Source organism: Camponotus vicinus, unplaced genomic scaffold (assembly GCF_025532165.1).
Source record: "Camponotus vicinus isolate PSW18456_S1 unplaced genomic scaffold, iyCamVici1.0 SCAF_1, whole genome shotgun sequence".
In the NCBI taxonomy this organism is placed as follows: domain Eukaryota; kingdom Metazoa; phylum Arthropoda; class Insecta; order Hymenoptera; family Formicidae; genus Camponotus; species Camponotus vicinus.
In genome coordinates this window covers 34,119,065-34,145,160 of record NW_028141945.1, presented here as the reverse complement: position 1 = coordinate 34,145,160, position 26,096 = coordinate 34,119,065, and the positions used below count along the sequence as shown (strand labels likewise).

The following is a 26,096-nucleotide window of genomic DNA, read 5'->3' as shown; positions in this document are numbered from 1 at the left end:
AATTAAAATATCAATGTTAGATTATAATTAAAATACAATTATAACTATTAATAATTTACAATTTACAATTTACAAATTTATGATGCTATCAATATCAAATAATAAAATTCGATTTATTCAAATATTTAATAACATCGATATAATAATTTGATATTGATAGCATTAACATTTGGATTAAATATTATATTTGATTTAATACACATATATTTTTAAGTTTTAAAATAAAATATAACATGTTAAGATTTCTTAAACGTTAATAATTATGCAATTTCTTTAATATTTCTGAAGCTAATTTTGATAATTTAAATTTCACTTTTAAAACATTTTTATTTTTAAAACATGTTATATTTATTTTCACAACGTTTTTAAAAATAAATTCAACTTAATTAAAATAATTTTAATTTACCCCTAGGATTATTGGAATATTAAAAGAAAGAATGAATCTTCCTTAATAGCCCTAACAACCCTACTATTAAAAAATTCTAATAATTTTAATAGCTCTAACAATCCTACTATTACAGAATTTTAATGATCTTAAGAGCCCTAACAACCCTAATATTAATAGAAGAATTCTAATCGTTTTTCTTAATAGCCTTAACAACCCTACTTCCTGATTAACTAAAATTATTCGAGATTTGAGGAACCTATTTCTAATCATCACCTTACCTAATCATGTATATATTTTAGTCACGTGCCCTAACCGCGTGCCCTAACCGCGTGCCCTAACCGTACTCTTCAGGCCAGTTGAACCTACCTTTCGTTGATCCTGGCCACTTTCTTTCTCGATCTCTAATCAGAGATCGAAGAAGGAGATAATTACTCCTTCTTTTGCCAGATAATTACCGGCAAAAGAGCGTGAAATATTTACGCTCATTTAGTAACGAACGTTCGATTTCACGATCGTTCGTTAAATATTGAATATAACTTTATTTTAACTGAAATAAAGCCAAATTACTACAAATTTCTATAAATTTTTTTTTAATAAAATATAAAATTAATATGTGTATTTATCATATTACAAATTATTAAATTAATTAATCATTTGGCTTTATATTCAGTTAAAGTAAAGTTTAAAAACAATATCTACAAACAAATTCTACGATGGATGAGCTATGAGCAATTAGAAGATAAGTGCGTATTATAAGAATAAATTAGTATCAAAAATTGATAAAATTGATAATTGTTAATGCGTGTCCTTTATTTAATAAATTAGACAAAATCTTTACAAAAAAATCTTTTCTTGATCTCTTCTTTTTTTAATTAATATTTCAAAATATTTTCGCAATAGATGCAAAGCATAAGTTCGAAAGAATTTATTAAAATTATTTTATTTAATTTAATTAATTTAATTAAATTATTTAATTTAATTTATTTAATTTAATCCATCCTAGCTCATCCATTTTAAGGCAACGGATTTATCTACAATCTACAATCTACATCTACATCTGCAATCTCTACGAATCCGTTACCTTAAAGTTAAATAAAAGTTTTTTTCACTCACCGGCACTGATGCGCAACAGCGGAGTTGTTGTTATCGAAGCTAGATGTCTGTAACATACAAATATAAAATTAATTTATAATAATGCTCACAAAATGCAATTAATATTTAAACAAATTTTTATCGCGCGGAATTTTATATCCGATGTGTAAAATAATAAGCAGATAAACACGTATGGAAAAATTTTATAAATTTTTGAAACTGTTTTTTAAATAGAAAATTTTATATGATTTTTATAAAAATCTTTCTCTTTAATTCATTTAAATAATAAGATCGAATTATTGTTTGTTTATAACAAGTTAACGATTTATAACGATTAATATATAAATAATAGATATTCACCATCAGGTTGCTCCGCCGATGCAAGATGCCTCTCCCAGGCCTCTTCCTCCTCTCATGTTGTTGACGCGCGATACTATTAACGGCACTCCCGCACTCACGAGCGATATTTTTATATCGCTATTTCCGCTATTTTACGCGCGATACTAAACGGCACTCCCGCACTAATTCGGTACGATTAAAAATTTGATCGCGCGATGTATATATTTAATATATATATACTTTGTACGACACTCCCGGTTTCGGTACGAGCGAAAATCCCATTTTACTTATGAGAATCAGCTTCGAGCCAATAGGTCGGGAACGCAACGATACAACGAGCAAGGATTAAGTCCAAACCGGAAAGAAGACGAAACGATTGACGGAAATAGAGGAAAATGAAGTTCACCAACTCTTTTTCGCGCATAATTATCCTATCTCGTATCGAACCTGGACCCGCTAAGCACGATTTCAGGTGCTCCGCCCGGACATATTATGCCTCTCGCGGTTGCTATATGCTACACCAGGCTAGTAGACGGCAAAAGAAGAGGATACCCACATTTTTTAAATGCTAACATTCAGCAATTTAGATAATGGGGAGGCAACCCCTTTTACCGAGCGAAAATCGTGCCTAGGGGAATCCACTCGACTCCTCGACAGGGTTAACACACGCAGTGCATGTGGCTGTAGACGAGCAAAGAGAAGGGACCCATTGACGACCATTCCGAGCAATCGATCGAGTTCTAATCAATTCAGGTCGAATCACTTGACGAAGCACGAAGCGCGAGTGTACGTTACAGAGCAACGTGTGCAAACTCGAACATCCCAGTTAATTGGCATCGGAAGTAGAGACTCGTGATAATAAATGAAATTGGGATTTTATATGAAAAAGTCCAAAAGTTCCGCGAAAACGCGACGCCGCGAGAATACTACAACGCGAAAATGCGATAACGAAGCGCTTGCCGTCCGCGGCACGTTGACGGCATCGACGACGCGAAAGGGTACTTAGCTTCCCATTCAGGCACCTTAAGATTTATCATAAATAGAAAAATTTAAGATAAACCTCATGGCACCATCCAGGTACTAAGCCCTCCCACCGCGACAAGGTGTACCTCATGGGAGGGTTATATATAATTTTATATATAATATAATATATAATTTATTTTGTAATATACTATATAAATTTTAATTTGCAAATATAAACGATAAATAAAAATATAAATGATAAGAGAAAATCTATTATATAAAGCAATGTTCAAAATAATTTATTTTGAAATTAATTATTGCGCGCAATTAATTTTTACTTTTAAATAGATATATTTTAATGTTATAAATCGCGTAATTACAAAATAATTTATATTTCTTATAGATATAAACTTTTAAAAATGATAAATAAAAAATTTTTGTTTTTATATGAAATATTTATTTTATATGAAATTTTTAAATAAATATATTAATATGAAATGTTTTATAAAATATAAGAAGTATCTGAAAATATTAATTAATAAAAAATTTTATAAATGTTTTAATTATTTTAAAATAAAACGGAATATTTTTTATAAGTATATGTATTATATATGTTACAATTTAAAATCACTATTGAATCACTATCAAAGAAATAAAACAAAACGTGAAATATGTATATTTTGAATATATACTAATGATAAATAATTTATATATTATTGCGTCCGCGGAACAATATATATCGAATGCGCGCGACACAATCGGCATACGCTGACGTTCGTGCACTCGTAAATAATAACGCGATTTAAGGTGCACAAGAATTTTAACAAACCGCGTGTAACATACAAGAATTCAGAATAATCGTAAAATGGATCACAAATAGACGCGCGTTCGCACAACTTGACAGCTAGGCTCAGACTCTTTGACAGTCGTTGTTTATAACAACATCTTGACAACGCGCGCGGAAACGATCTTCTTCGAAAGAATTCAACGGGTGACGAATACATTCAGCGGGACGGGACGCAACAATATAATAAATAATGAATGTGATAAATAATTTATATTAATGACTTACATCATATCTCTCTCATTGGTCCATCCATTTCCAAAACCTCCTTTTTTCTTTTGATTTTTTCGCTTTTTCCTCGTGGCACTTCAATCCTCGTTGCACGCATTTGAATTCCTCGTTGCACTTACACTCATTCACGAAAAGTTCCTCGTTGCACTTGCAATTGTGTTCAGAGAAAGAATTTGATAATATATGATACGTCTCACATCACTACTTCACTGCTCAAGAGCCACTGAGCGAATGATCGTAAGTCAGAAACATTACTGCGGTACTGTTTATATCGCCAAGGTTGACTATGTAAAGAAAGAATTTGATAATATGTGAAACGTCTCTCACGTCACTACTCAAGGCCGCTGTGTGAATGATAATAAAGCCGTGTAACATATTAACAATAGCGCGATACTGTTTACCAAGGTCGAACACGGTGTTATTGATAATTCTCTCGTTGCCGAAATATTTTCTGTAATATGAAATATTCGCTCGCGGAATATTAAATTATAGAAGTATTTTAATTTATTGATTAAGATTAATTGATTATTTATTAAACTATTTATCATGAAGTCTTTCGTTATGCTAATTATTTGTATCTATAATTCGATTGTGTTACTTCGTATTCTCTCACAATCCCCCCCCCAAATTATATTTAGATTATCAAGTAGAATGATAAAGTAACACGGATGGAATATATTTGTGACTCTAAATATTAAAATAATAATTATTGTCCGTAAAGATTGCAAACATCGATGTGATTATTTAATATGTTGGATTCCTATCACATTAAATCGATTCTCGATTAAATTGTATATTGTTTAATTAACCAGGATTGAGAAAATTTAAAGCATTGGTCGAAATATATTTAATTCTAATATTGTTAAGGAAATATCATTATAATAAGCATCAATATGATTGAAAGGTCATAACATAATTAATTCTCTTATGCCCTTTTTTGGTATCCCCTGTTTCAATTTTTATTCGCAGTTACGAATGAATGCGATTCGATAAAGATTTATCGTTGCGATACAGTTTTATGTCGTTAATTAATTTTTAATTAATTAATACTTATTAATATTTATAGTAAATTATGTTTCGATACTAATCGTAATCGTGTTTAGTACAAAAATTACAATATACGAAGCGTTTCTCATTACTACTTTATTACTCGAGAGTCACCGTGCGAATGATGACAAAGCCGTAATGTAGCGCGCTCCTGTTTATATTTTATATTGCCAAAGTCGAACACCGTGTTATCGATAATTTGTTGCCGAAATATTTTATATATTATAAAATATGCATTAACGCGGAATATTAAATTATACAATTATTTTAATTTATTGAGTAAAATTGATTATTTATTAAACAATTTATCACGGAGCCTTTCGTTATTCTAATTATTTGCATCTATAATTCGATTGTTTTACTTCGTGTTCTCTCATAATCCAAATTATATTTATATTGTCAAGTAGAACGATAAAGTAACACGGATGAAATATATTTGTGACTCTAAGCATTAAAATAATAATTATTGTCCGTAAAGGTTGCAACGAAATGATTATTTATTATCTTAGATTTCTATCATTTTCATTTTTGATTAAATTGTAAACATCGTTAAATATGCATTTTAAGATCAATCGTCGCGACACAATTTTGCGTATTATTTAGCATATATAAAATTAAGTAATAATCATATCAAATTATTTCTTAATATATTCTTCTCAAATCAATCGCGTTTAGAAAAGGAATTTGATGAAGCTTCTCGCATCACTATTTTGTTGAATTTTTGTTCGAATTCATTTCGCGAATGATAATATAACTAAAATATGTAAATGTTAATGCGTTATATGTTGCAAAGATCGGACGCGGTATTATTATTAATTTGTTGCAAAAATATTTTATATATAACATACATATACGCGCGAAATATTAAATTAATTTAGAGAAGTATTTTAAACTATTGATTAATTTACTATACGATTGATGTATCACGAATCTTTATATTAATCTCGACTTTGCGATTTGACTGTCAGACTGAAAACAATAAGGAAATAAGCATATTTAGTCAAGTTAATATTTTTTTTTGTATAATATCTACATATATGTTATGATTATTATATAAATAAGACATCTAAATAATTTTCTTTTCTTAAAAAAGAGAAAGAGAGAAAGAGGAAAATGACTCGCAGTAATATTAATTACAATTTCAAGAATTTCCTCTGATTATTTGTTATAAATATAAACACCAAGCACAAATTAAGCATGCAAACAAACAGTACTTTTACAGATCCCTTTTATATAAAGCAAAGTGTCTACATTAAACTCTCTACATTAAAAACGTAGACATGAACTACGAAGTGACCATGAATACTTAGAGGGTAACATATAATGTGCATAATTTCTGGTTCTGTTCCGTGCTATGTGTACGAAATGCACCAGTACTGTATAACAAGACGCTTATGTATATAAATAAATTTTTAATATAAATATGAGTTTTGTGGTCCTCTCTCTCTCTCTCTCTCTCTGCTTTTCTATATATATGTATATATATTGTTATATATATGTATATATATGTATATACATACATATATATATATATATATATATATATATATATATATATATATGTATATACAGGGTGAGCCATTTTAATTAACGCACGCAATTATTTCGGAAACAAAGGATTTTAGAGAAAAATGTTTCAGACAAAAGTTTTATGGTTTCGAGGGGGCCATAAGATGGTATCATTGGTTTGACACTGAAGAGTCATTTGAAGGTCACGTGAAGGTCACTTCAATTTTTTTAAATGGAACACCCTATATGTTTTTGCACACACTTGTAGCTTATCTCGAGAGCTTTCCAAAACACTATAATTAAGTACCTTTTCGTTAAGTACTTTTTGAGTTATGAGGCTTGAAATAATTTCTTAATTTTACATAAACCGTAAAATATCTTGTAAAATATTCATTTTTCGATTATCTTACCTTAATACTTTTACGTACAAAATAATGAGAGGAATCAATTGGTGTAAAGAAAACACATAGTTGTTTTGAAGAAAAAATATGGAATTGTTAATTGCAAATTACATATTTTTTCTTCAAAACAACTATGTGTTTTCTTTAGACCAATTGATTCCTCTCATTATTTTGTACGTAAAAGTATTAAGGTAAGATAATCGAAAAATGAATATTTTACAAGATATTTTACGGTTTATGTAAAATTAAGAAATTATTTCAAGCCTCATAACTCAAAAAGTACTTAACGAAAAGGTACTTAATTATAGTGTTTTGGAAAGCTCTCGAGATAAGCTACAAGAGTGTGCAAAAATATATAGGGTGTTCCATTTAAAAAAATTGAAGTGACCTTCACGTGACCTTCAAATGACTCTTCAGTGTCAAACCAATGATACCATCTTATGGCCCCCTCGAAACCATAAAACTTTTGTCTGAAACATTTTTCTCTAAAATGCTTTGTTTCCGAAATAATTGCGTGCGTTAATTAAAATGGCTCACCCTGTATATGTAATGAGATGTGCAATTTGGCAATAATTTTATATCATTAATATATCTAAGCAGGTCTATTTTGTATATTTTAACGCAGGTGTTATAATAAATAATGATAATACATAATAATAATAAAATAATAATGACATAAATATAATAATTCATAACTATATGTAAAAATGCATTATAGTTATAACGCATGTGTTAAAAAATGGCAGAATAGAACTGCAGATATTAAAAAAAGATATTACCCAGAAAAATGACAGATTAAGGATTTTAATTTAATGGCAGCCCAGACAGCACAAAAAGGCCAAAGGATGTCTTAAAGACGTCTAGAGGACTTTAAGACGTCTTTAAGTCGTCTTTTAGATGTCTTTTGTGTGCTGTCTGAGAAACTAAGGATATTAATGATAAGTTTTCATGCATATATATATATACTATTATTATTATTTTATTTTACATATGTGTACACAAATAATTATATATATATATATATGTGTGTGTGTGTGTGTGTGTGTGTGTGTGTGTGTGTTTTCCATCCAACACGATTTTCAGCGTTAATTAAAAATTCACAACTAATCACTCTTTGATTTCAAATGTTTAGTTAATGCTAAAAATCGTATTCGATGCAGAACAAAGATATACACATATACGATACAATTTGACATTTAGCATTAACTAAATATTCATAGCCAATCTTGTTTTATCATATCAGCACCTTTCTCTGCTATCATGATTGTCGGCGCATTCGTGTTTCCCGAAATTATGTGCGGCATGATCGACGCATCAATTACACGCAAATTCGCAACTCCGTGGACTCTTAATCTATCGTCGACGACAGCATGGCTGTCATTGATGGGACCCATCTTACAGGTAGAAACTGGATGATTAATTGTCAATGTGAAATAACGCGCGTAGCAAGCCCAATATTCGTCCGATGAAATATCAAATTGCGAACATTTTGGTATCGTGTTGGGATTAAGCCGTGCATTTAATTTTTGCATGAGACGAGTGCGAACCATTTTCCGCAAGAATCTCATGCTCTCCACCTAAAAAATCATTATAACTTATTAAATTCTTATCAATAACAAATTAACATTTCTTAACAAATTTCACCTTTCATTGTATTTCTTTAATATTTAGATAATTCTTGAAAATAACAAACTCAAGCATTCTAAAATAAATAAATCAATATATGGAAATTTTTTACGCAAAATTGAGATTTTCAATTCATTATGTTCTTTTATTATTATATTCTAATGTCTCTTTTCTTGCAGTATTAAATGAGAATAGAGGATTTTCTCTTATCTTCTATTTATCTAACAAAGCTAGCAAACAATTATGAATGGTTATACCAATAAATATATAAGCATGAATATATACAAGTGAATGTATCATACTAAAACTTGAAGATCATGAGGATCCTCGAAATAATTTGGAACTATGGTAGGAGCTTCTTTCGGATCGCTCGATTTTAACTTGATAAAGCCTCTGCTGCGTGGTCTCAGAATACATGGCAAAATTCCGAAAGCTTGAATATTTTTTGTAATATTTTTGTACATAGAAGTGGTAGTTTTTATATTAATTTCATATGAATTTGCTATGGAAGGTCCATAGTCGGAAGCTCCCGAGAAAAATAGTTGTACGTCCGGATAATCGATCATTTTGTCTGCATATCTGCATAGTATAATTGAATAGATTAATAATGATTATAAAAACATTACACATACACACATGTATAATTTTCTCATATAATTATATCGAATTAAATTTTATGTCACTGTAACAATTAATGATTAATGAAATAATTCATAAAATTAAAATGATTAATAAAATAAAATTATACGAAGTATATCGCTTACTTGGTTTTGATAAACGCCATTCCTCCGCTTATCATATGCGAATAGAGTGGGCCAGAACTATTCTGTATCAATTCTTGAATGCTTTCTAAATTACCGATCCTAGAAAGATTTCTGGTGAATCTGTTCCGTTCGGAGCGAGTCATTTTGTGGGGAGGATCGACAATGTAAGTTATTCCTGCCATGCCCACCTGATCTTGAAGATTCTGTCCTACACCAGGTGCATGATGTACCACAGGTATATTCATCTCTTCAAGATGATCTTTTGGCCCAATTCCCGAAAGCATCAGTAGTTTTGGCGACTGTATCGCACCAGCAGAAAGAATTACTTCCCGTTTGGCCTCGATTACTCTCCTCCTACCCTTACGAAACTGTATTCCGTAAGCTATCTTCGACGTGCCATCTACAAATGGATCGATTGTTAATTTTTATATACAACATTGAAACTATCACGTTTTTAATTTATTATTTATAACCGCTTAATAATCTTAAATATGTTACTAGAAATGAATATTTCTCTTTTCCGTACAGATAATCACAATTGAATATATAATGCGTTTCTCGCATAACTATCAGTAACTTATTAATAACAGAGACAGATAGAAAGAAATATTAAGAAATAATATGATTATTCGAACCTTCTTCCACTAATATTTTTTCCACGAAGGATTTTAAGCTGATGTGCAGATTCTTTCTCTTCGAAACAGGTCGCAGGAAAGCTTTGGCAGTGCTGCACCGTAATCCATCTCTTAAAGTACCATAAGCATATGTGAAACCAGTCTGATTTTCGCCGTTTACATCGTGCACTTTGTATCCCAGTTCTTCGCCGGAGTGAATAATATAATCGTCGATTGGCGATTTGTATCTGAAACGCTCTATCGTCAGGTATCCACCCTCCTGATGATAAGGTGAATCGACGAGTTCCTCGGCTCTAGCATCCTCGGATTTTTTAAAATACGGCAAGATACTCTTATAATCCCATCCCGCATTACCTAGAGCCGCCCAAGAATCGTAATCCCTTCTATTACCACGTATGTAATACATTGCATTTAGAACGCTGCTACCACCTAGTACCTGAAAAGTGGGTCATTATATTTTAATGGACTTTTATATTATCTTTTATTATATCGCTCAATATAAGACTATAGTTGAACTAATAAGAATCAGTCTCTGTTTTATTCTATTAGCCTCTTTCAGAAAATTCAACTCAATAGTTTGATATATGCAATAATTTTACATATATTTATACTTTTTATTATATACTTGAAATATATCATAAAAACTATTTTAGAATGTTAATTTAGAAATATTTAAAAACATCTCATTACTAACAAGCGATATCTAAAAAATTAAATTATTAGATTAAATTAATATTTAGATAAATATCGGTATATATATATATATATATATATATATATATATACACGCATGTATATAGTATATAGTATTCTTTATAGTATATAGTATTCTTTATACAGTATATAGTATTCTTTATAGTATATAGTATTCTTTATACAGTACGAAATAGAGTATAGATCATAATAGAGTTAAGAAAATTGTTACGATAATAAAGTGCGTGTACAGACGAAATAAAAATAGGTAAGCGTATAAATAAAATAAAGATCCAGAGAAAAACGGAAAAGTTTTTTTAACGAAATTTAGCGAAATTAATATACGAGACATGAATTTAGATCAAAGAGTATTGGTTCTCAATTATCTGTCACATGCTGTTATTTAAAATACCTTCCCAAGTGGCCAATTGCACTGATGGTTATTCATGGCCAAGCAATAATTAGACGACGATTCTGTTTTAAAATTCCAATCGGAAGCTGTGTTAAAGAAAATTCCAAAATTATTTGGCACATCGGATAAGACTTCCTCGTCATCTCCGGCTTCGAGTAAAAGTACGGTACGATCCTTATCCTCCGACAATCGATTAGCTAGCACAGCACCGGCAGATCCTCCGCCAATTATCACATAATCGTATTCAGCTAACAGTTGTATCGTCGGTACAGATTGCACACGATTCTCCTTGTCTACTATATCCGGACGCTTGGTAATAATGAGTAATCCCAGTGTTGTAAGAAATACTTTTGCAGATGCAGATTTGGCTACTATATCTATTGTCGCGTCCAAACCAAGCATTATGCTGATAATAGCTCAATTCTAGTTTTTTATAACAATAATTATTACTATTTTAATGTAATATAAAATATATTTGTTCATATATAATTAATTTTATATAGTTATATGTACGAGATATATGTTATAACAAAAATAACAAAAAGCGCTTACGATACTTACAAATCTATTCATTATATTTATAATAGATAAAATGTTAATTATGATTTACATAATTAACGTTTTGACGCATATTATAAATAAGTTAAAATAGATAAAATCTCATTTACGACTTTATCATAATGTACGTCAAAACGTATATAATACGTATATAAAATATAGAGTAATTAATAGAAGACGCTTAATGACAAAACAATCTTCATGTATTGTAAAAGTAAAAATATTTTTTATATTATTATTGTTTTAACCTGCGCGTATATATAATTTGCAAGTTATATATCATAAAATTAAATAAATATTAATTAAATATTTTCATTATTTTCCCTAAAAATTATAAATTATAATTAAATTATAAATTATAAATCTTTCTTTTATGTCGGTTCTTACTTTTACTAAAGAATTCTTGCCTTCACTCACGCAAAAATTTGCAATCGTCTTTTAAAAATTAAACAATATACGAAGCGTCAGATCACTACTTTACTCCTCGAGTATCGCTGTACGAATGACAATGAGAGGCTGTAGCATGTAAACAATTGTTTACGCCGCCGCAACCGAACGTGATGTTAATGATAATTCGTTTCTGAAAGATTTTACGTACTTGATGTTATTGATAATTCGTTTCCGAAATATTTTACTAACATATATACGCGGAATATTAAATTACAAAAGTATTTTAATTAAAATATTAAACGATTAATTAAATGGTTTCATTAGATAATTAAATATATATCGGAGCCCTTTGTTATGTTAATTACTTGGATAATACGATTTGATTGTTTGATTGCGCTTTTTCAATTATATAATATATATATATATATATATATATATATATATATATATTTGTTTAGTTTTATAAATATATTTTTAATTGTGCATTTAAAATATCGACTTCTAAGTTAAATAAATTTGATTTATGTTGAATAAAAATAGATAAAACATGATGTTGATAATGTAAATGTTAATAATAATGTAAATGTTAATAATATATATCACATATAATGTATATAATGTAATGTATATGACATGTTAATTATTCTGACTCTTACGATAAGTAAAATTCTTTACATGCAATATAACGAACAAAAATATTTTGCAAATATTATAATGTTTACTTCAAAAAAGTCATTAACGAGTTTAGATAATTATAATTGCCTTATTTTAGAAATGTTTGATTTTAATAAATTTTCTGGCCAGATTCTGTTGAATATTATAATAAAATCGAAGAAAATACTATTACAAGTATTTTTGTAATTCCGAGAGAGAATAATATATTAAAATAACGTTAAATGCTCTATTTTATATAATCAATTATACTTAGCAATAAATTGATTCTTAATATTAAAATTTCATATTAAAAAATATTATAACTAATATAATATATAATTCTTGTATATCTCTTACAATGAAAGGACGTGTCTCCCTTCGATTTTCATGAGCTTTTAATACGTTGTTTTCTGTAGACAAAAATAAGGGATATTTTTTTATACGTATCCATACGCATGTCTGAGGGAGGGGGGAGAATAAAACACCCCTTTGAAAAAAATCGGTTTTTTTCTTTCGAGACAAATATCTCCGAAACTATAAGAGATAAAAAAGAATTTTTCAAATTAAAAGTCAAATAGTTTCAAGAGTACTTTACACAACAATAAAAAAATTTTTTACTTTTTTAATTTCTTAAAATAGCCCCTCAACTAAACATTTTGTTTTTAATTTTGAAATTTTTTTATCACTAAATGAAAAATTATTTTTTTTACGAATCCAATCATATGTGATTAAGTTATGTTTCGAAAAACCACTTTCCAGAATTAATTATAAACCTGTCTGTGTAAATACGCTATTCGTGTTCATCCAAGCGCTCGATTCTTTGCGCAATACATCCTGTTTTTCCGTAATAGAAGATAACTGACAGATACATTTGAAAGACATATTCTATGTAATTATTGGAAGTTTTTATCGTGCTAAATATATATTTATAACCCTAAACACAACATTTAAATATATAATAAATATCATCAAGATATAAAAATTAAATCTCTTGACTATATTATTTTGCATATGTGTATATATATATACATATATACATATATATATATACACTGCAATTTACATTAATGTATATGTTCTTAAACATTTGTTGCAATATAACTTGTACAATACCTTCATTTATTCATTGAAAATTAACAAGATGCATTAATGTATTCCCTAAATATGTATATAAGTACACTTATTATTTAAAAAAGAGATAAAAAGAAGGCGTTAAAGAACGTGCGCCATATATTACATCTTTATAAAAAGGAATGATAATCTCTAAAAACTTACCTCTTTAAAAAAGATAGAAAAAAGGGGCCAAGTACACGCGCCACGCATAAAATAGTATTATTTTCAAACATATACATTATTACATATACATGATTATATATTATATATATATATATATATATATATATATATATATATAATATATATAATCATATATAATAATGTATATGTATACGTATATATCTGTTTTCCACCAAACATGATTTTCTGCGTTAACTAAATATTCATAATCACTTTTGGTTGCAATCATTTAGTTAATACTAAAAATCGTATTCGAAAGCAACAAGAATACCAAAGATGTACATATACATGACATATATGATATAATTTGATTTTTAGCATTAACTAAATATTCATAACCAATCTTCCTTTATCATATCAGCACCTTTCTCTGCTATCATGATTGTCGGCGCGTTCGTATTTCCCGAAATTATGTGCGGCATGATCGACGCATCAATTACACGCAAATTCGCAACTCCGTGGACTCTTAATCTATCGTCGACGACAGCATGGCTGTCATTGATGGGACCCATCTTACAGGTGGAAACTGGATGAAAAATCGTCGATGTGAAATGACGCGCGTAGCAAGCCCAATATTCGTCCGATGAAATGTCAAAATGCGAACATTCTGATATCGTGTTGGGATTAAGCCGTGCATTTAATTTTCGCATGAGATCAGTACGAACCATTTTCTGCAAGAATCTCATGCTCTCCACCTAAAAAATCATTATAACTTATTAAATTCTTATAACAAATTTCACCTTTCAATGTATTTCTTTAATATTTAGATAATTCTTGAAAATAACAAAGTCAAACATTCTAAAATAAATAAATAAATATATGGAAATTTTTTTACAAAATTAATTTTTTAACAAAAGAGAGCAAAGAACATTTTTTCTTATCTTCTACTTATCTAATGAAACTAGCAAACAATTATGAATGGTTCTTATATCAATAAATATGTAAGTAGTGAATGTATATAAGTGAATATATCATACTAAAACTTGAAGATCATGAAGATCCTTGAAGTAATTAGGAACTATGATAGGAGCTTCTTTCGGATCGCTCGATTTTAACTTGATAAAGCCTCTGCTGCGTGGTCTCAGAATACATGGGAAAATTCCGAAAGCTTGAATATTTTTTGTAATATTTTTGTACATAGAAGTGGTAGTTTTTATATTAATTTCATATGAATTTGCTATGGAAGGTCCATAGTCGGAAGCTCCCGAGAAAAATAGTTGTACGTCCGGATAATCGATCATTTTGTCTGCATATCTGCATAGTATAATTGAATAAATTAATTATGATTATAAAAACACATTACATACATACATACACACAAAAATTCTCTCTAATTATATTAAAATAAATTTTGTCACTATAACAATTATTGATTAATGAAATAATTCATAAAATTAAATGATTAAAAAAATGAAATGATTGATAAAATTAAATTATACGAATAATTAAATTATATCGCTTACTTGGTTTTGATAAACGCCATTCCTGCGCTTAGTATATGCGAATAGAGTGGGCCAGAATTATTCTGTATGAATTCTTGAATACTTTTCAAATTACCGATCCTAGAAAGATTTCTGGTGAATCTGTTCCGCTCATAAGGAGTCATTTCGCAGGGAGGATCGACAATATAAGTTATTCCCGCCATGCCCACGTGATCTTGAAGATTCTGTCCTACACCCGGTGCATGATGCACCACAGGTATATTCATCTCTTCCAGATGATCTTTTGGTCCAATTCCCGAAAGCATCAATAGTTTTGGCGACTGTATCGCACCAGCAGAAAGAATTACTTCCCGTTTCGCCTTGATTACGAAACGTTTCCAACCCTTACGAAATAGCACTCCGTACGCTATCTTTGACGTGCCATCTACAAATCGATCGGTTGTTAATCTTTATATACGATATTGAAACTATCACGTATTTGATTTATTATAACCGTTTAATAATCCTAAATATGTTATCAGAAATGAATATTTCTCTTTTCAGTACAGATAATCACAGTTGAATATATAATGCATTTTCTGCATATCGATAACTTATCAATAACAGAGACACATAGAAAGAAAAATTAAAAAGTAATATGAATGATTCGAACTTTTTTTCACCAATATGTTTTCTACGAAAGATTGTAAGCTGACGAGCAGATTTTTTCTCTTCGAAGCAGGTCGCAGGAAAGCTTTGGCAGTGCTGCACCGTAATCCATCTCTTAAAGTACCATAAGCATATGTGAAACCAGTCTGATTTTCGCCGTTTACATCGTGCACTTTGTATCCTAGCTCTTCGCCGGAGTGAATAATATAATCATCGATTGGCGATTTGTATCTGAAACGCTCTATCGTCAGATATCCACCCCTCTGATGATAAGGTGATTCGGCGAGTTCCTCGGCTCTAGCATCTTCGGATTTTTTAAAATACGGCAAGACACTCTTATAATCCCATCCCACATTACCAAGAGCTGCCCAAGAATCGTAGTCCCTTTTGTTACCACGTATATAAAGCATTCCATTTATAATGCTGCTACCACCTAGTATCTGAAAAATGGATTATTATAATCGACTTTTATATTATTATATTTTATCATATCGCTCACTATAAGACTATAATTGATTAACAAGAATTGATCTCTGTTTTATTCTATTAGCCTCTTTCAGAAAATTCAACTCAATAACTTTATGTATATATATGTATATAACTTTATATATATATATATATATATATATATATATATATATATAAGATGTTTTTAAATATTCTTTAATTAATATTCTAAAATAATCTTTAGGATATATTTCAAATATATAATAAAAAATGAATATATATATATATATATATATATATATATATATATATATATATATATATTCATTTTTTATTATATATTTGAAATATATCCTAAAGATTATTTTAGAATATTAATTAAAGAATATTTAAAAACATCTTATATATATATATATATATATATATATATATATATATATATATAAAGTTATATACATATATATACATAAAGTTATATATATATATATATATATTCATTTTCTATTATATATTTGAAATATATTATAAAGATTATTTTAGAATATTAATTAAAGAATATTTAAAAACATCTTGTTAATAATAAATAATATCTATTAATTTAATCTAATAATTTAATCTGTTTTAAACAGATTAAATTATTAGATTAAATTAATAGATATTATTTATTAGTAACAAGATGTTTTTAAATATTCTTTAATTAATATTCTAAAATAATTTTTATAATATATTTCAAATATATAATAAAAAATGAAAATATAATTAAAATTTTATATATATATATACATATATATATATATATATATATATATATATATATATATATATATACATACATATATATATATATATATATATATATATATATATATATATATATATACAGGGTGTTCCTGAGCATGAGCTCACGCACTTGTGAGGAGGTAGAGCGCAGTAAATTAAATAAAGAAATCCCATTCCATGTAACAATTTTTGTAATAATAATAGAAATATTAATTATTGAAAGTTCATCACAGTTTCTTTCAAGGTCAATTTTAAGATTGACAGAGGCACTTTCAGAAAAAACGTTTGATACAAAAGTTTCTTATTTTTTTACGTACAATTCGAATCTGTAATAAAAAGTATTATGTTCCCCTAAAAAAATTCAACTTCCGATCCGGATGGCGTATTTCCGGTCGGAATCAAAAGTTGAAAATATCACCATTTGATAGAGCGTACCCGATTTACTTAAAAATTGTTCGCAATTTTTGACAAAAGCCATTTATTTTTATTTTAAAAGAGGTTAGGTGGTCTGGGACACCCTGTATATATGTATACAGGGTGTAACTGAAAAAGCGCCCACGGAGCAAATAGCGTTATACCTGATTAAAAATCGAGTCGAAAAGTTCTGAATCATTTTTTTCTATAATGCTTAATAAAGCGGTAATTATTGAGTAAAGTTCCGCCAATAAGTGCTTTAGACGGGCGCACGTCAGTGAGCCGCGCGCCTGGTAGTGTGCGTAAGCGCTCCGCCGCTACGGCGCTATGTCATGCTGCTATTGTGCAATATTCTTATGCGTCGTAATAATGCAAAAAACTTTATTTTGCATTAAAAATCATATTTCTTTCGTTAAAAGTATTTCCTTAAAGAAAATTTCGACAAGGAAGCTAAAGGTCGATGCTTATTGGCGCAACTTTATTCAATAATTACCGCTTTATTAAGCATTATAGAAAAAAATGGTTCAGGACTTTTCGACTTGATTTTTAATTAGGAATAACGCTGTTTGCTCCGTGGGCGCTTTTTCAGTTACACCCTGTATATATATTGTATATATACAGGATGTCCCATTTTAACTTGGACAGTAAAATATCTCAAAAACTAAGCCCAGCAAACAAAAATGTTTCAGACAAAAGTTGTATGGTTTCGAGGGAGCCATAAGATGGTACCATTGGTTTGACCTTGAAGAGTTATTTGAAGGTCACATGAAAGTCACTTTCAATTTCTTAAATGGAACCTACTATTTGTCATTGCATATTCTTGTAGCTTATCTCGAGAGCTTTCCAAAACACTATAATTAAGTACCTTTTCGTTAAGTATTTTTTGAGTTATGAGGCTTGAAATAATTCTTAATTTTACATAAACCGTAAAATATCTTGTAAAATATTCATTTTTCGATTATCTTACCTTAATACTTTTACGTACAAAATAATGAGAGGAATCAATTGGTGTAAAGAAAACACATAGTTGTTTTGAAGAAAAAATATGTAATTTGCAATTAACAATTCCATATTATTTCTTAAAAACAACTATGTGTTTTCTTTACACCAATTGCTTCCTCTCATTATTTTGTACATAAAAGTATTAAGGTAAGATAATCGAAAAATGAATATTTTACCAGATATTTTATGGTTTATGTAAAATTAAGAAATTATTTCAAGCCTCATAACTCAAAAAGTACTTAACGTAAAAGGTACTTAATTATAGTGTTTTGGAAAGCTCTCGAGATAAGCTACAAGAATGTGCAAAAATATATAGGATGTTCCGTTTAAAAAAATTGAAGTGACCTTCACGTGACCTTCAAATGACTCTTCAAGGTCAAACCAATGGTACCATCTTATGGCCCCCTCGAAACCATACAACTTTTGTCTGAAACATTTTTGTTTGCTGGTCTTAGTTTTTAAGATATTTTACTGTCCAAGTTAAAATGGGACACCCTGTATATGTCTGTATGTGTGTGTGTACAGATATTTTATATATAATATGTAATACAGAGTAAAGAATATATGATAAGTTAAAAAAATTATTACGAAAAAGAATTAAGAGTGTATAGATAAAATAAAAATCCAAAAAAAATAGAAAAGATTTTTTACCTTCCCACGTGGCCAATAGCACTGATGATTATTCATGGACAAGCAATAATTAGACGACGGTTCTGTTTTAAAATCCCAATCAAAAGATGAATGAGGCAAAATTCCCATATTATTTGGCACGTCCGACAGAATTTCCTCGTTATCTCCGGCTTCGAGTAGGAGTACGGTGCGATCCTTATCCTCCGACAATCGGTTAGCTAGCACAGAACCGGCAGATCCTCCGCCAATTATCACATAATCGTATTCAGCTAACAGTTGTTGCGTCGGTATCGATTGCACACGATTCTTCTTGTCTACTATATCCGGGCGCTTGATAATAATAAGTAACCCCAGTATTACAAGAAATATTTCTGTAGACAGAGATTTGGCGACCATATGTATTGTCGCAATCAAACCAAGCATCATGCTGAATTTCAATTATAGGTCAATCCTATATTTTATAACAATAATTATTACTAACAATAATTTTTAATGTAATATAAAAGTATATTTGTTCATATATATGACTTTCATAATTAATATTTTATCTATTATAAATATAATATAAGAATAGTTTTGTACATATTATATAAGCTTTTGTTATAACATTATATCATATAAGTACATAAAATTGTTCATATATGAATTCACGTTTAACGAATAATTAACATTTTGGGTATATTATAAATAAGTCAGAATAAATAAAAGCTCATTTACGACTTCATTATAATATATGTCAAAACGTATATAATACGTATGTATAAAATATAAAGTAATTAATAGGGGATGCTTAATGACAAAACAATTTTCATGTATATTGTAAAAGTAAAAATATTTTTTATATTATTATTGTTTTAACCTGCGCGTATATATAATTTGCAAGTTATATATCATAAAATTAAATAAATATTAATTAAATATTTTCATTATTTTCCCTAACTTATAAATGTTGCTTTTATGTCAGTTCTTACTTTTACTAAAAAATTCTTGCCTTCACTCACCCAAAAACTTGCAATCGTCTTTAAAATAAAAATTCAATAATATATGAAGCGTATCAGATCACTATTTTACTCCTCGAGTGTCTCCATACGAATGACAATGAGGCTATAACATTTAAACAATAATTATTTCTGTCGTCAAGGTCGAACATGATGTTATTGATAATTCATTTCCGAAATATTTTGTGTACGTGATATTGTGATCATTTTCGTTGCCGAAATATTTTACTAATAAATATACGCGGAATCTTAAATTGTAAAAGTATTTTAATTTAATTAAATCATTAATTAAATGATTAATTAAATTATTTAATTAATCGTATAATTAATAATTGAATTAAATTAAGGTACATTTGTAATTTAATATATTCTGCGATTTCATTTAATAATTAAATATATCACAGAGCTTTTTGTTATGCTGATTACTTGGACAATACGATTTGATTGTTATTGTGCTTTTCCAATTGTATAATATATATATATATAAAGATTGAAATATATAAAATTTTCCAAATTCCCTATATAATGACTCTTTGGTATGAAACATAAGTGGTTAAACTTATGAATATTTTTCAAATATATATGTTTAAAATATTTATTTTATAAATACATTAATTTGAGTTTCCATTATTTTGTCACGATACGTGTTCTTTTGGTAATTTTTCGCGTAATTAACAAAATAATACATTTCACTATTATATCCCAATTATAACTATAATTCTAAGGTAATATAATTATAATACAATATAATAATTTTTACATAATATGTATAATTATATATACATATAAAATATAATTGTAATACAATTCATACAAATTAATGATGCTATCAGTATCAAATAAATAAACCCGATTTATTCAAATATTTAATAATGCGAATAATTTGATATTGGCAACATTAACACTTGGACTTAATGTATTATAAAATCTATAGTTTTTATCTGTCACTCTCTATCTGTCACTTCATCTGTCTCTTTCTGGCAATATATATATACAGTGATGGGAAAAAGTTCCGGAACAGTTAAATAACTTTTGAACGGTTCAAGATAAAGGGCTAAAATTTATATGAGTTCAATGGGACTATAATATCGATCGTTTAACGACAAAACTCCTCATCCAGCCCCCAATGGGGGGCAGGGGGCGACGGGGGGGCGAATTTTTGTAATGGCACGGGGGGTCGAGTGACGGCTCATTTGAAAGAGTTTTTCAAGACGAATACAACGGATTTTGGAAAAGTTCGCTACGATTTTTTTTCGCGGACTTATGATGATTTAAAAGTAGTCAGTTTGAGCACTTAATACATTAAACACAACACATACGCAGAAGCACACACATCAGAGGGGGTTTGGACTCAATAAATACCATATTTAGATAATTCTTGAAAATAACAAAGTCAAACATTCTAAAATAAATAAATAAGTATATGGAAATTTTTTTACATAACAAAATTGAAATTTTTAATTAATGTTGTTATTCTATTATATTTCTAATTTTCTTGCGATATTAAATGAAAGCAGAGAACATTTTTTCTTATCTTCTACTTATCTAATGAAACTAGCAAACAATTATGAATGGTTCTTATATCAATAAATATGTAAGTAGTGAATGTATATAAGTGAATATATCATACTAAAACTTGAAAATCATGAAGATCCTTGAAGTAATTAGGAACTATGGTAGGAGTTTCTTTCGGATCGCTCGATTTTAACTTGATAAAGCCTCTGCTGCGTGGTCTCAGAATACATGGGAAAATTCCGAAAGCTTGAACATTTTGTGTGATATTTTTGTACAAAGTAGTGGCAGTCTTTGAGTTAACCACGTTCATATTTGCTACGAGAGGTCCGTAGTCGGAAGCGCCCGAAAAATACAGTTGTATATCTGGATAATCGATCATTTTGTCTGCATATCTGCATAGTATATAATTGAATAAATTAATTATGATTATAAAAATACATTACATACATACATACACACAAAAATTTTCTCTAATTATATTAAAATAAATTTTGTCACTATAACAATTATTGATTAATGAAATAATTCATAAAATTAAATGATTAAAAAAATGAAATGATTGATAAAATTAAATTATACGAATAATTAAATTATATCGCTTACTTGGTTTTGATAAACGTCATTCCTGCGCTTAGTATATGCGAATAGAGTGGGCCAGTATTATTATGTATGAATTCTTGAATACTTTTCAAAATACCGATTCTAAGAAGATTTCTGGTGAATCTGTTCCACTCATAAGGAGTCATTTCGCAGGGAGGATCGACAATGTAAGTTATTCCCGCCATGCCCACGTGATCTTGAAGATTCTGTCCTACACCCGGTGCATGATACACCACAGGTATATTCATCTCTTCCAGATGATCTTTTGGTCCAATTCCCGAAAGCATCAATAGTTTCGGCGAGTGTATCGCACCAGCAGAAAGAATTACTTCCCGTTTCGCCTTGATTACGAAACGTTTCCAACCCTTACGAAATAGCACTCCGTACGCTATCTTTGACGTGCCATCTACAAATCGATCGATTGTTAAACTTTATATACGATATATTGTAAACTATCACGTATTTGATTTATTATAACCGCTTAATAATCCTAAATATGTTATCAGAAATGAATATTTCTCTTTTCCGTACAGATAATCACAGTTGAATATATAATGCGTTTCTCGCATAACTATCAGTAACTTATTAATAACAGAGACAGATAGAAAGAAATATTAAGAAATAATATGATTATTCGAACCTTCTTCCACTAATATTTTTTCCACGAAGGATTTTAAGCTGATGTGCAGATTCTTTCTCTTCGAAACAGGTCGCAGGAAAGCTTTGGCAGTGCTGCACCGTAATCCATCTCTTAAAGTACCATAAGCATATGTGAAACCAGTCTGATTTTCGCCGTTTACATCGTGCACTTTGTATCCCAGTTCTTCGCCGGAGTGAATAATATAATCGTCGATTGGCGATTTGTATCTGAAATGCTCTATCGTCAGGTATCCATCCTTCTGATGATAAGGTGATTCGGCGAGTTCCTCGGCTCTAGCATCTTCGGATTTTTTAAAATACGGCAAGACACTCTTATAATCCCATCCCACATTACCAAGAGCTGCCCAAGAATCGTAGTCCCTTTTGTTACCACGTATATAAAGCATTCCATTTATAATGCTGCTACCACCTAGTACCTGAAGAATGGGTCATTATAATCAATCGGAATTTTTTATACTATTATACTTTATTATATATCACTCATTAAGACTACAGTTGACTAAAAAGAACCAATCTCTGCTTTTATTATATTAATCTCTTTAGGAAAATTTAACTCAATGATTTAATATATGCGGTAGAAAAATACATTTACATATATTTATTTTTTATTATATACTTCTAATATATCATAAAAACTATTTTGGTTAATTTAAGAATTTAAAAAACATTTTATTACTAACAAGCGATATCTATTAATTTAATCTAACAATTTAATTTTTTTAGATAAATATCGATATCGATATATATATATATATATATATATATATATATATATATATATACACGCATATATATAGTATATAGTATTCTTTATACAGTACGAAATAGAGTATAGATCATAATAGAGTTAAAAAAATTGTTACGATAATAAAGTGCGTGTACAGACGAAATAAAAATAGGTAAGCGTATAAATAAAATAAAGATCCAGAGAAAAACGAAAAAGTTTTTTTAACGAAATTTAGCGAAATTAATATACGAGACATGAATTTAGATCAAAGAGTATTGGTTCTCAATTATCTGTCACATGCTGTTATTTAAAATACCTTCCCAAGTGGCCAATTGCACTGATGGTTATTCATGACCAAGCAATAATTAGACGACGATTCTGTTTTAAAATTCCAATCGGAAGCTGTGTTAAAGAAAATTCCAAAATTATTTGGCACATCGGATAAGACTTCCTCGTCATCTCCGGCTTCGAGTAAAAGTACGGTACGATCCTTATCCTCCGACAATCGATTAGCTAGCACAGCACCGGCAGATCCTCCGCCAATTATCACATAATCGTATTCAGCTAACAGTTGTATCGTCGGTACAGATTGCACACGATTCTCCTTGTCTACTATATCCGGACGCTTGGTAATAATGAGTAATCCCAGTGTTGTAAGAAATACTTTTGCAGATGCAGATTTGGCTACTATATCTATTGTCGCGTCCAAACCAAGCATTATGCTGATAATAGCTCAATTCTAGTTTTTTATAACAATAATTATTACTATTTTAATGTAATATAAAATATATTTGTTCATATATAATTAATTTTATATAGTTATATGTACGAGATATATGTTATAACAAAAATAACAAAAAGCGCTTACGATACTTACAAATCTATTCATTATATTTATAATAGATAAAATGTTAATTATGATTTACATAATTAACGTTTTGACGCATATTATAAATAAGTTAAAATAGATAAAATCTCATTTACGACTTTATCATAATGTACGTCAAAACGTATATAATACGTATATAAAATATAGAGTAATTAATAGAAGACGCTTAATGACAAAACAATCTTCATGTATTGTAAAAGTAAAAATATTTTTTATATTATTATTGTTTTAACCTGCGCGTATATATAATTTGCAAGTTATATATCATAAAATTAAATAAATATTAATTAAATATTTTCATTATTTTCCCTAAAAATTATAAATTATAATTAAATTATAAATTATAAATCTTTCTTTTATGTCGGTTCTTACTTTTACTAAAGAATTCTTGCCTTCACTCACGCAAAAATTTGCAATCGTCTTTTAAAAATTAAACAATATACGAAGCGTCAGATCACTACTTTACTCCTCGAGTATCGCTGTACGAATGACAATGAGAGGCTGTAGCATGTAAACAATTGTTTACGCCGCCGCAACCGAACGTGATGTTAATGATAATTCGTTTCTGAAAGATTTTACGTACTTGATGTTATTGATAATTCGTTTCCGAAATATTTTACTAACATATATACGCGGAATATTAAATTACAAAAGTATTTTAATTAAAATATTAAACGATTAATTAAATGGTTTCATTAGATAATTAAATATATATCGGAGCCCTTTGTTATGCTAATTACTTGGATAATACGATTTGATTGTTTGATTGCGCTTTTTCAATTATATAATATATATATATATATATATATATATTTGTTTAGTTTTATAAATATATTTTTAATTGTGCATTTAAAATATCGACTTCTAAGTTAAATAAATTTGATTTATGTTGAATAAAAATAGATAAAACATGATGTTGATAATGTAAATGTTAATAATAATGTAAATGTTAATAATATATATCACATATAATGTATATAATGTAATGTATATGACATGTTAATTATTCTGACTCTTACGATAAGTAAAATTCTTTAAAAGTCATTAACGAGTTTAGATAATTATAATTGCCTTATTTTAGAAATGTTTGATTTTAATAAATTTTCTGGCCAGATTCTGTTGAATATTATAATAAAATCGAAGAAAATACTATTACAAGTATTTTTGTAATTCCGAGAAAGAATAATATATTAAAATAACGTTAAATGCTCTATTTTATATAATCAATTATACTTAGCAATAAATTGATTCTTAATATTAAAATTTCATATTAAAAAATATTATAACTAATATAATATATAATTCTTGTATATCTCTTACAATGAAAGGACGTGTCTCCCTTCGATTTTCATGAGCTTTTAATACGTTGTTTTCTGTAGACAAAAATAAGGGATATTTTTTTATACGTATCCATACGCATGTCTGAGGGAGGGGGGAGAATAAAACACCCCTTTGAAAAAAATCGGTTTTTTTCTTTCGAGACAAATATCTCCGAAACTATA

General features: G+C 28.6%; 2 protein-coding genes across 2 annotated transcripts; both read right to left on the bottom strand.

Annotated features, from left to right (window-relative positions):
- Positions 1–7,880: 7,880 nt before the first annotated feature.
- Positions 7,881–12,088, bottom strand: LOC145962909 (glucose dehydrogenase [FAD, quinone]-like). The gene is made up of 6 exons (XM_083084396.1): positions 11,890–12,088; positions 10,945–11,367; positions 9,840–10,275; positions 9,205–9,604; positions 8,743–9,019; positions 7,881–8,391 (listed from the first exon to the last, which is right to left on the bottom strand). Exons 2-6 carry the CDS (start codon positions 11,344–11,346, stop codon positions 8,029–8,031), a joined length of 1,878 nt encoding a protein of 625 aa, XP_082940522.1. The 5' UTR covers positions 11,347–11,367; positions 11,890–12,088; the 3' UTR covers positions 7,881–8,028.
- Positions 12,089–14,174: 2,086 nt separating this feature from the next.
- On the bottom strand, positions 14,175–25,165 carry LOC145969765 (glucose dehydrogenase [FAD, quinone]-like). The gene is made up of 11 exons (XM_083096030.1): positions 24,967–25,165; positions 24,022–24,444; positions 22,959–23,394; positions 22,322–22,724; positions 21,834–22,110; positions 20,207–20,228; positions 19,227–19,576; positions 15,937–16,372; positions 15,306–15,708; positions 14,820–15,096; positions 14,175–14,537 (listed from the first exon to the last, which is right to left on the bottom strand). The coding sequence occupies exons 2-11, from the start codon at positions 24,421–24,423 to the stop codon at positions 14,175–14,177; spliced, it is 3,369 nt and encodes a 1,122-aa protein (XP_082952156.1). The 5' UTR covers positions 24,424–24,444; positions 24,967–25,165.
- Between the last annotated feature and the right edge of the window lie 931 nt (positions 25,166–26,096).

Bases quoted from the DNA above. Each gene is read 5' to 3' on its own strand.
- LOC145962909 (XM_083084396.1), bottom strand. From the start codon at position 11,346: ATGCTTGGTTTGGACGCGACAATAGATATAGTAGCCAAATCTGCATCT. The intron at 9,605-9,839 runs GTTCGAATAATC...ATCCATTTGTAG, and splicing joins AAAAATATTAGTGGAAGAAG to ATGGCACGTCGAAGATAGCT. The intron at 8,392-8,742 runs GTATGATACATT...ATGATTTTTTAG, and splicing joins CTCATGATCTTCAAGTTTTA to GTGGAGAGCATGAGATTCTT.
- LOC145969765 (XM_083096030.1), bottom strand. From the start codon at position 24,423: ATGCTTGGTTTGGACGCGACAATAGATATAGTAGCCAAATCTGCATCT. The intron at 15,709-15,936 runs GTTCGAATCATT...ATCGATTTGTAG, and splicing joins AAACATATTGGTGAAAAAAA to ATGGCACGTCAAAGATAGCG. The intron at 15,097-15,305 runs GTAAGCGATATA...TATACTATGCAG, and splicing joins ATGGCGTTTATCAAAACCAA to ATATGCAGACAAAATGATCG.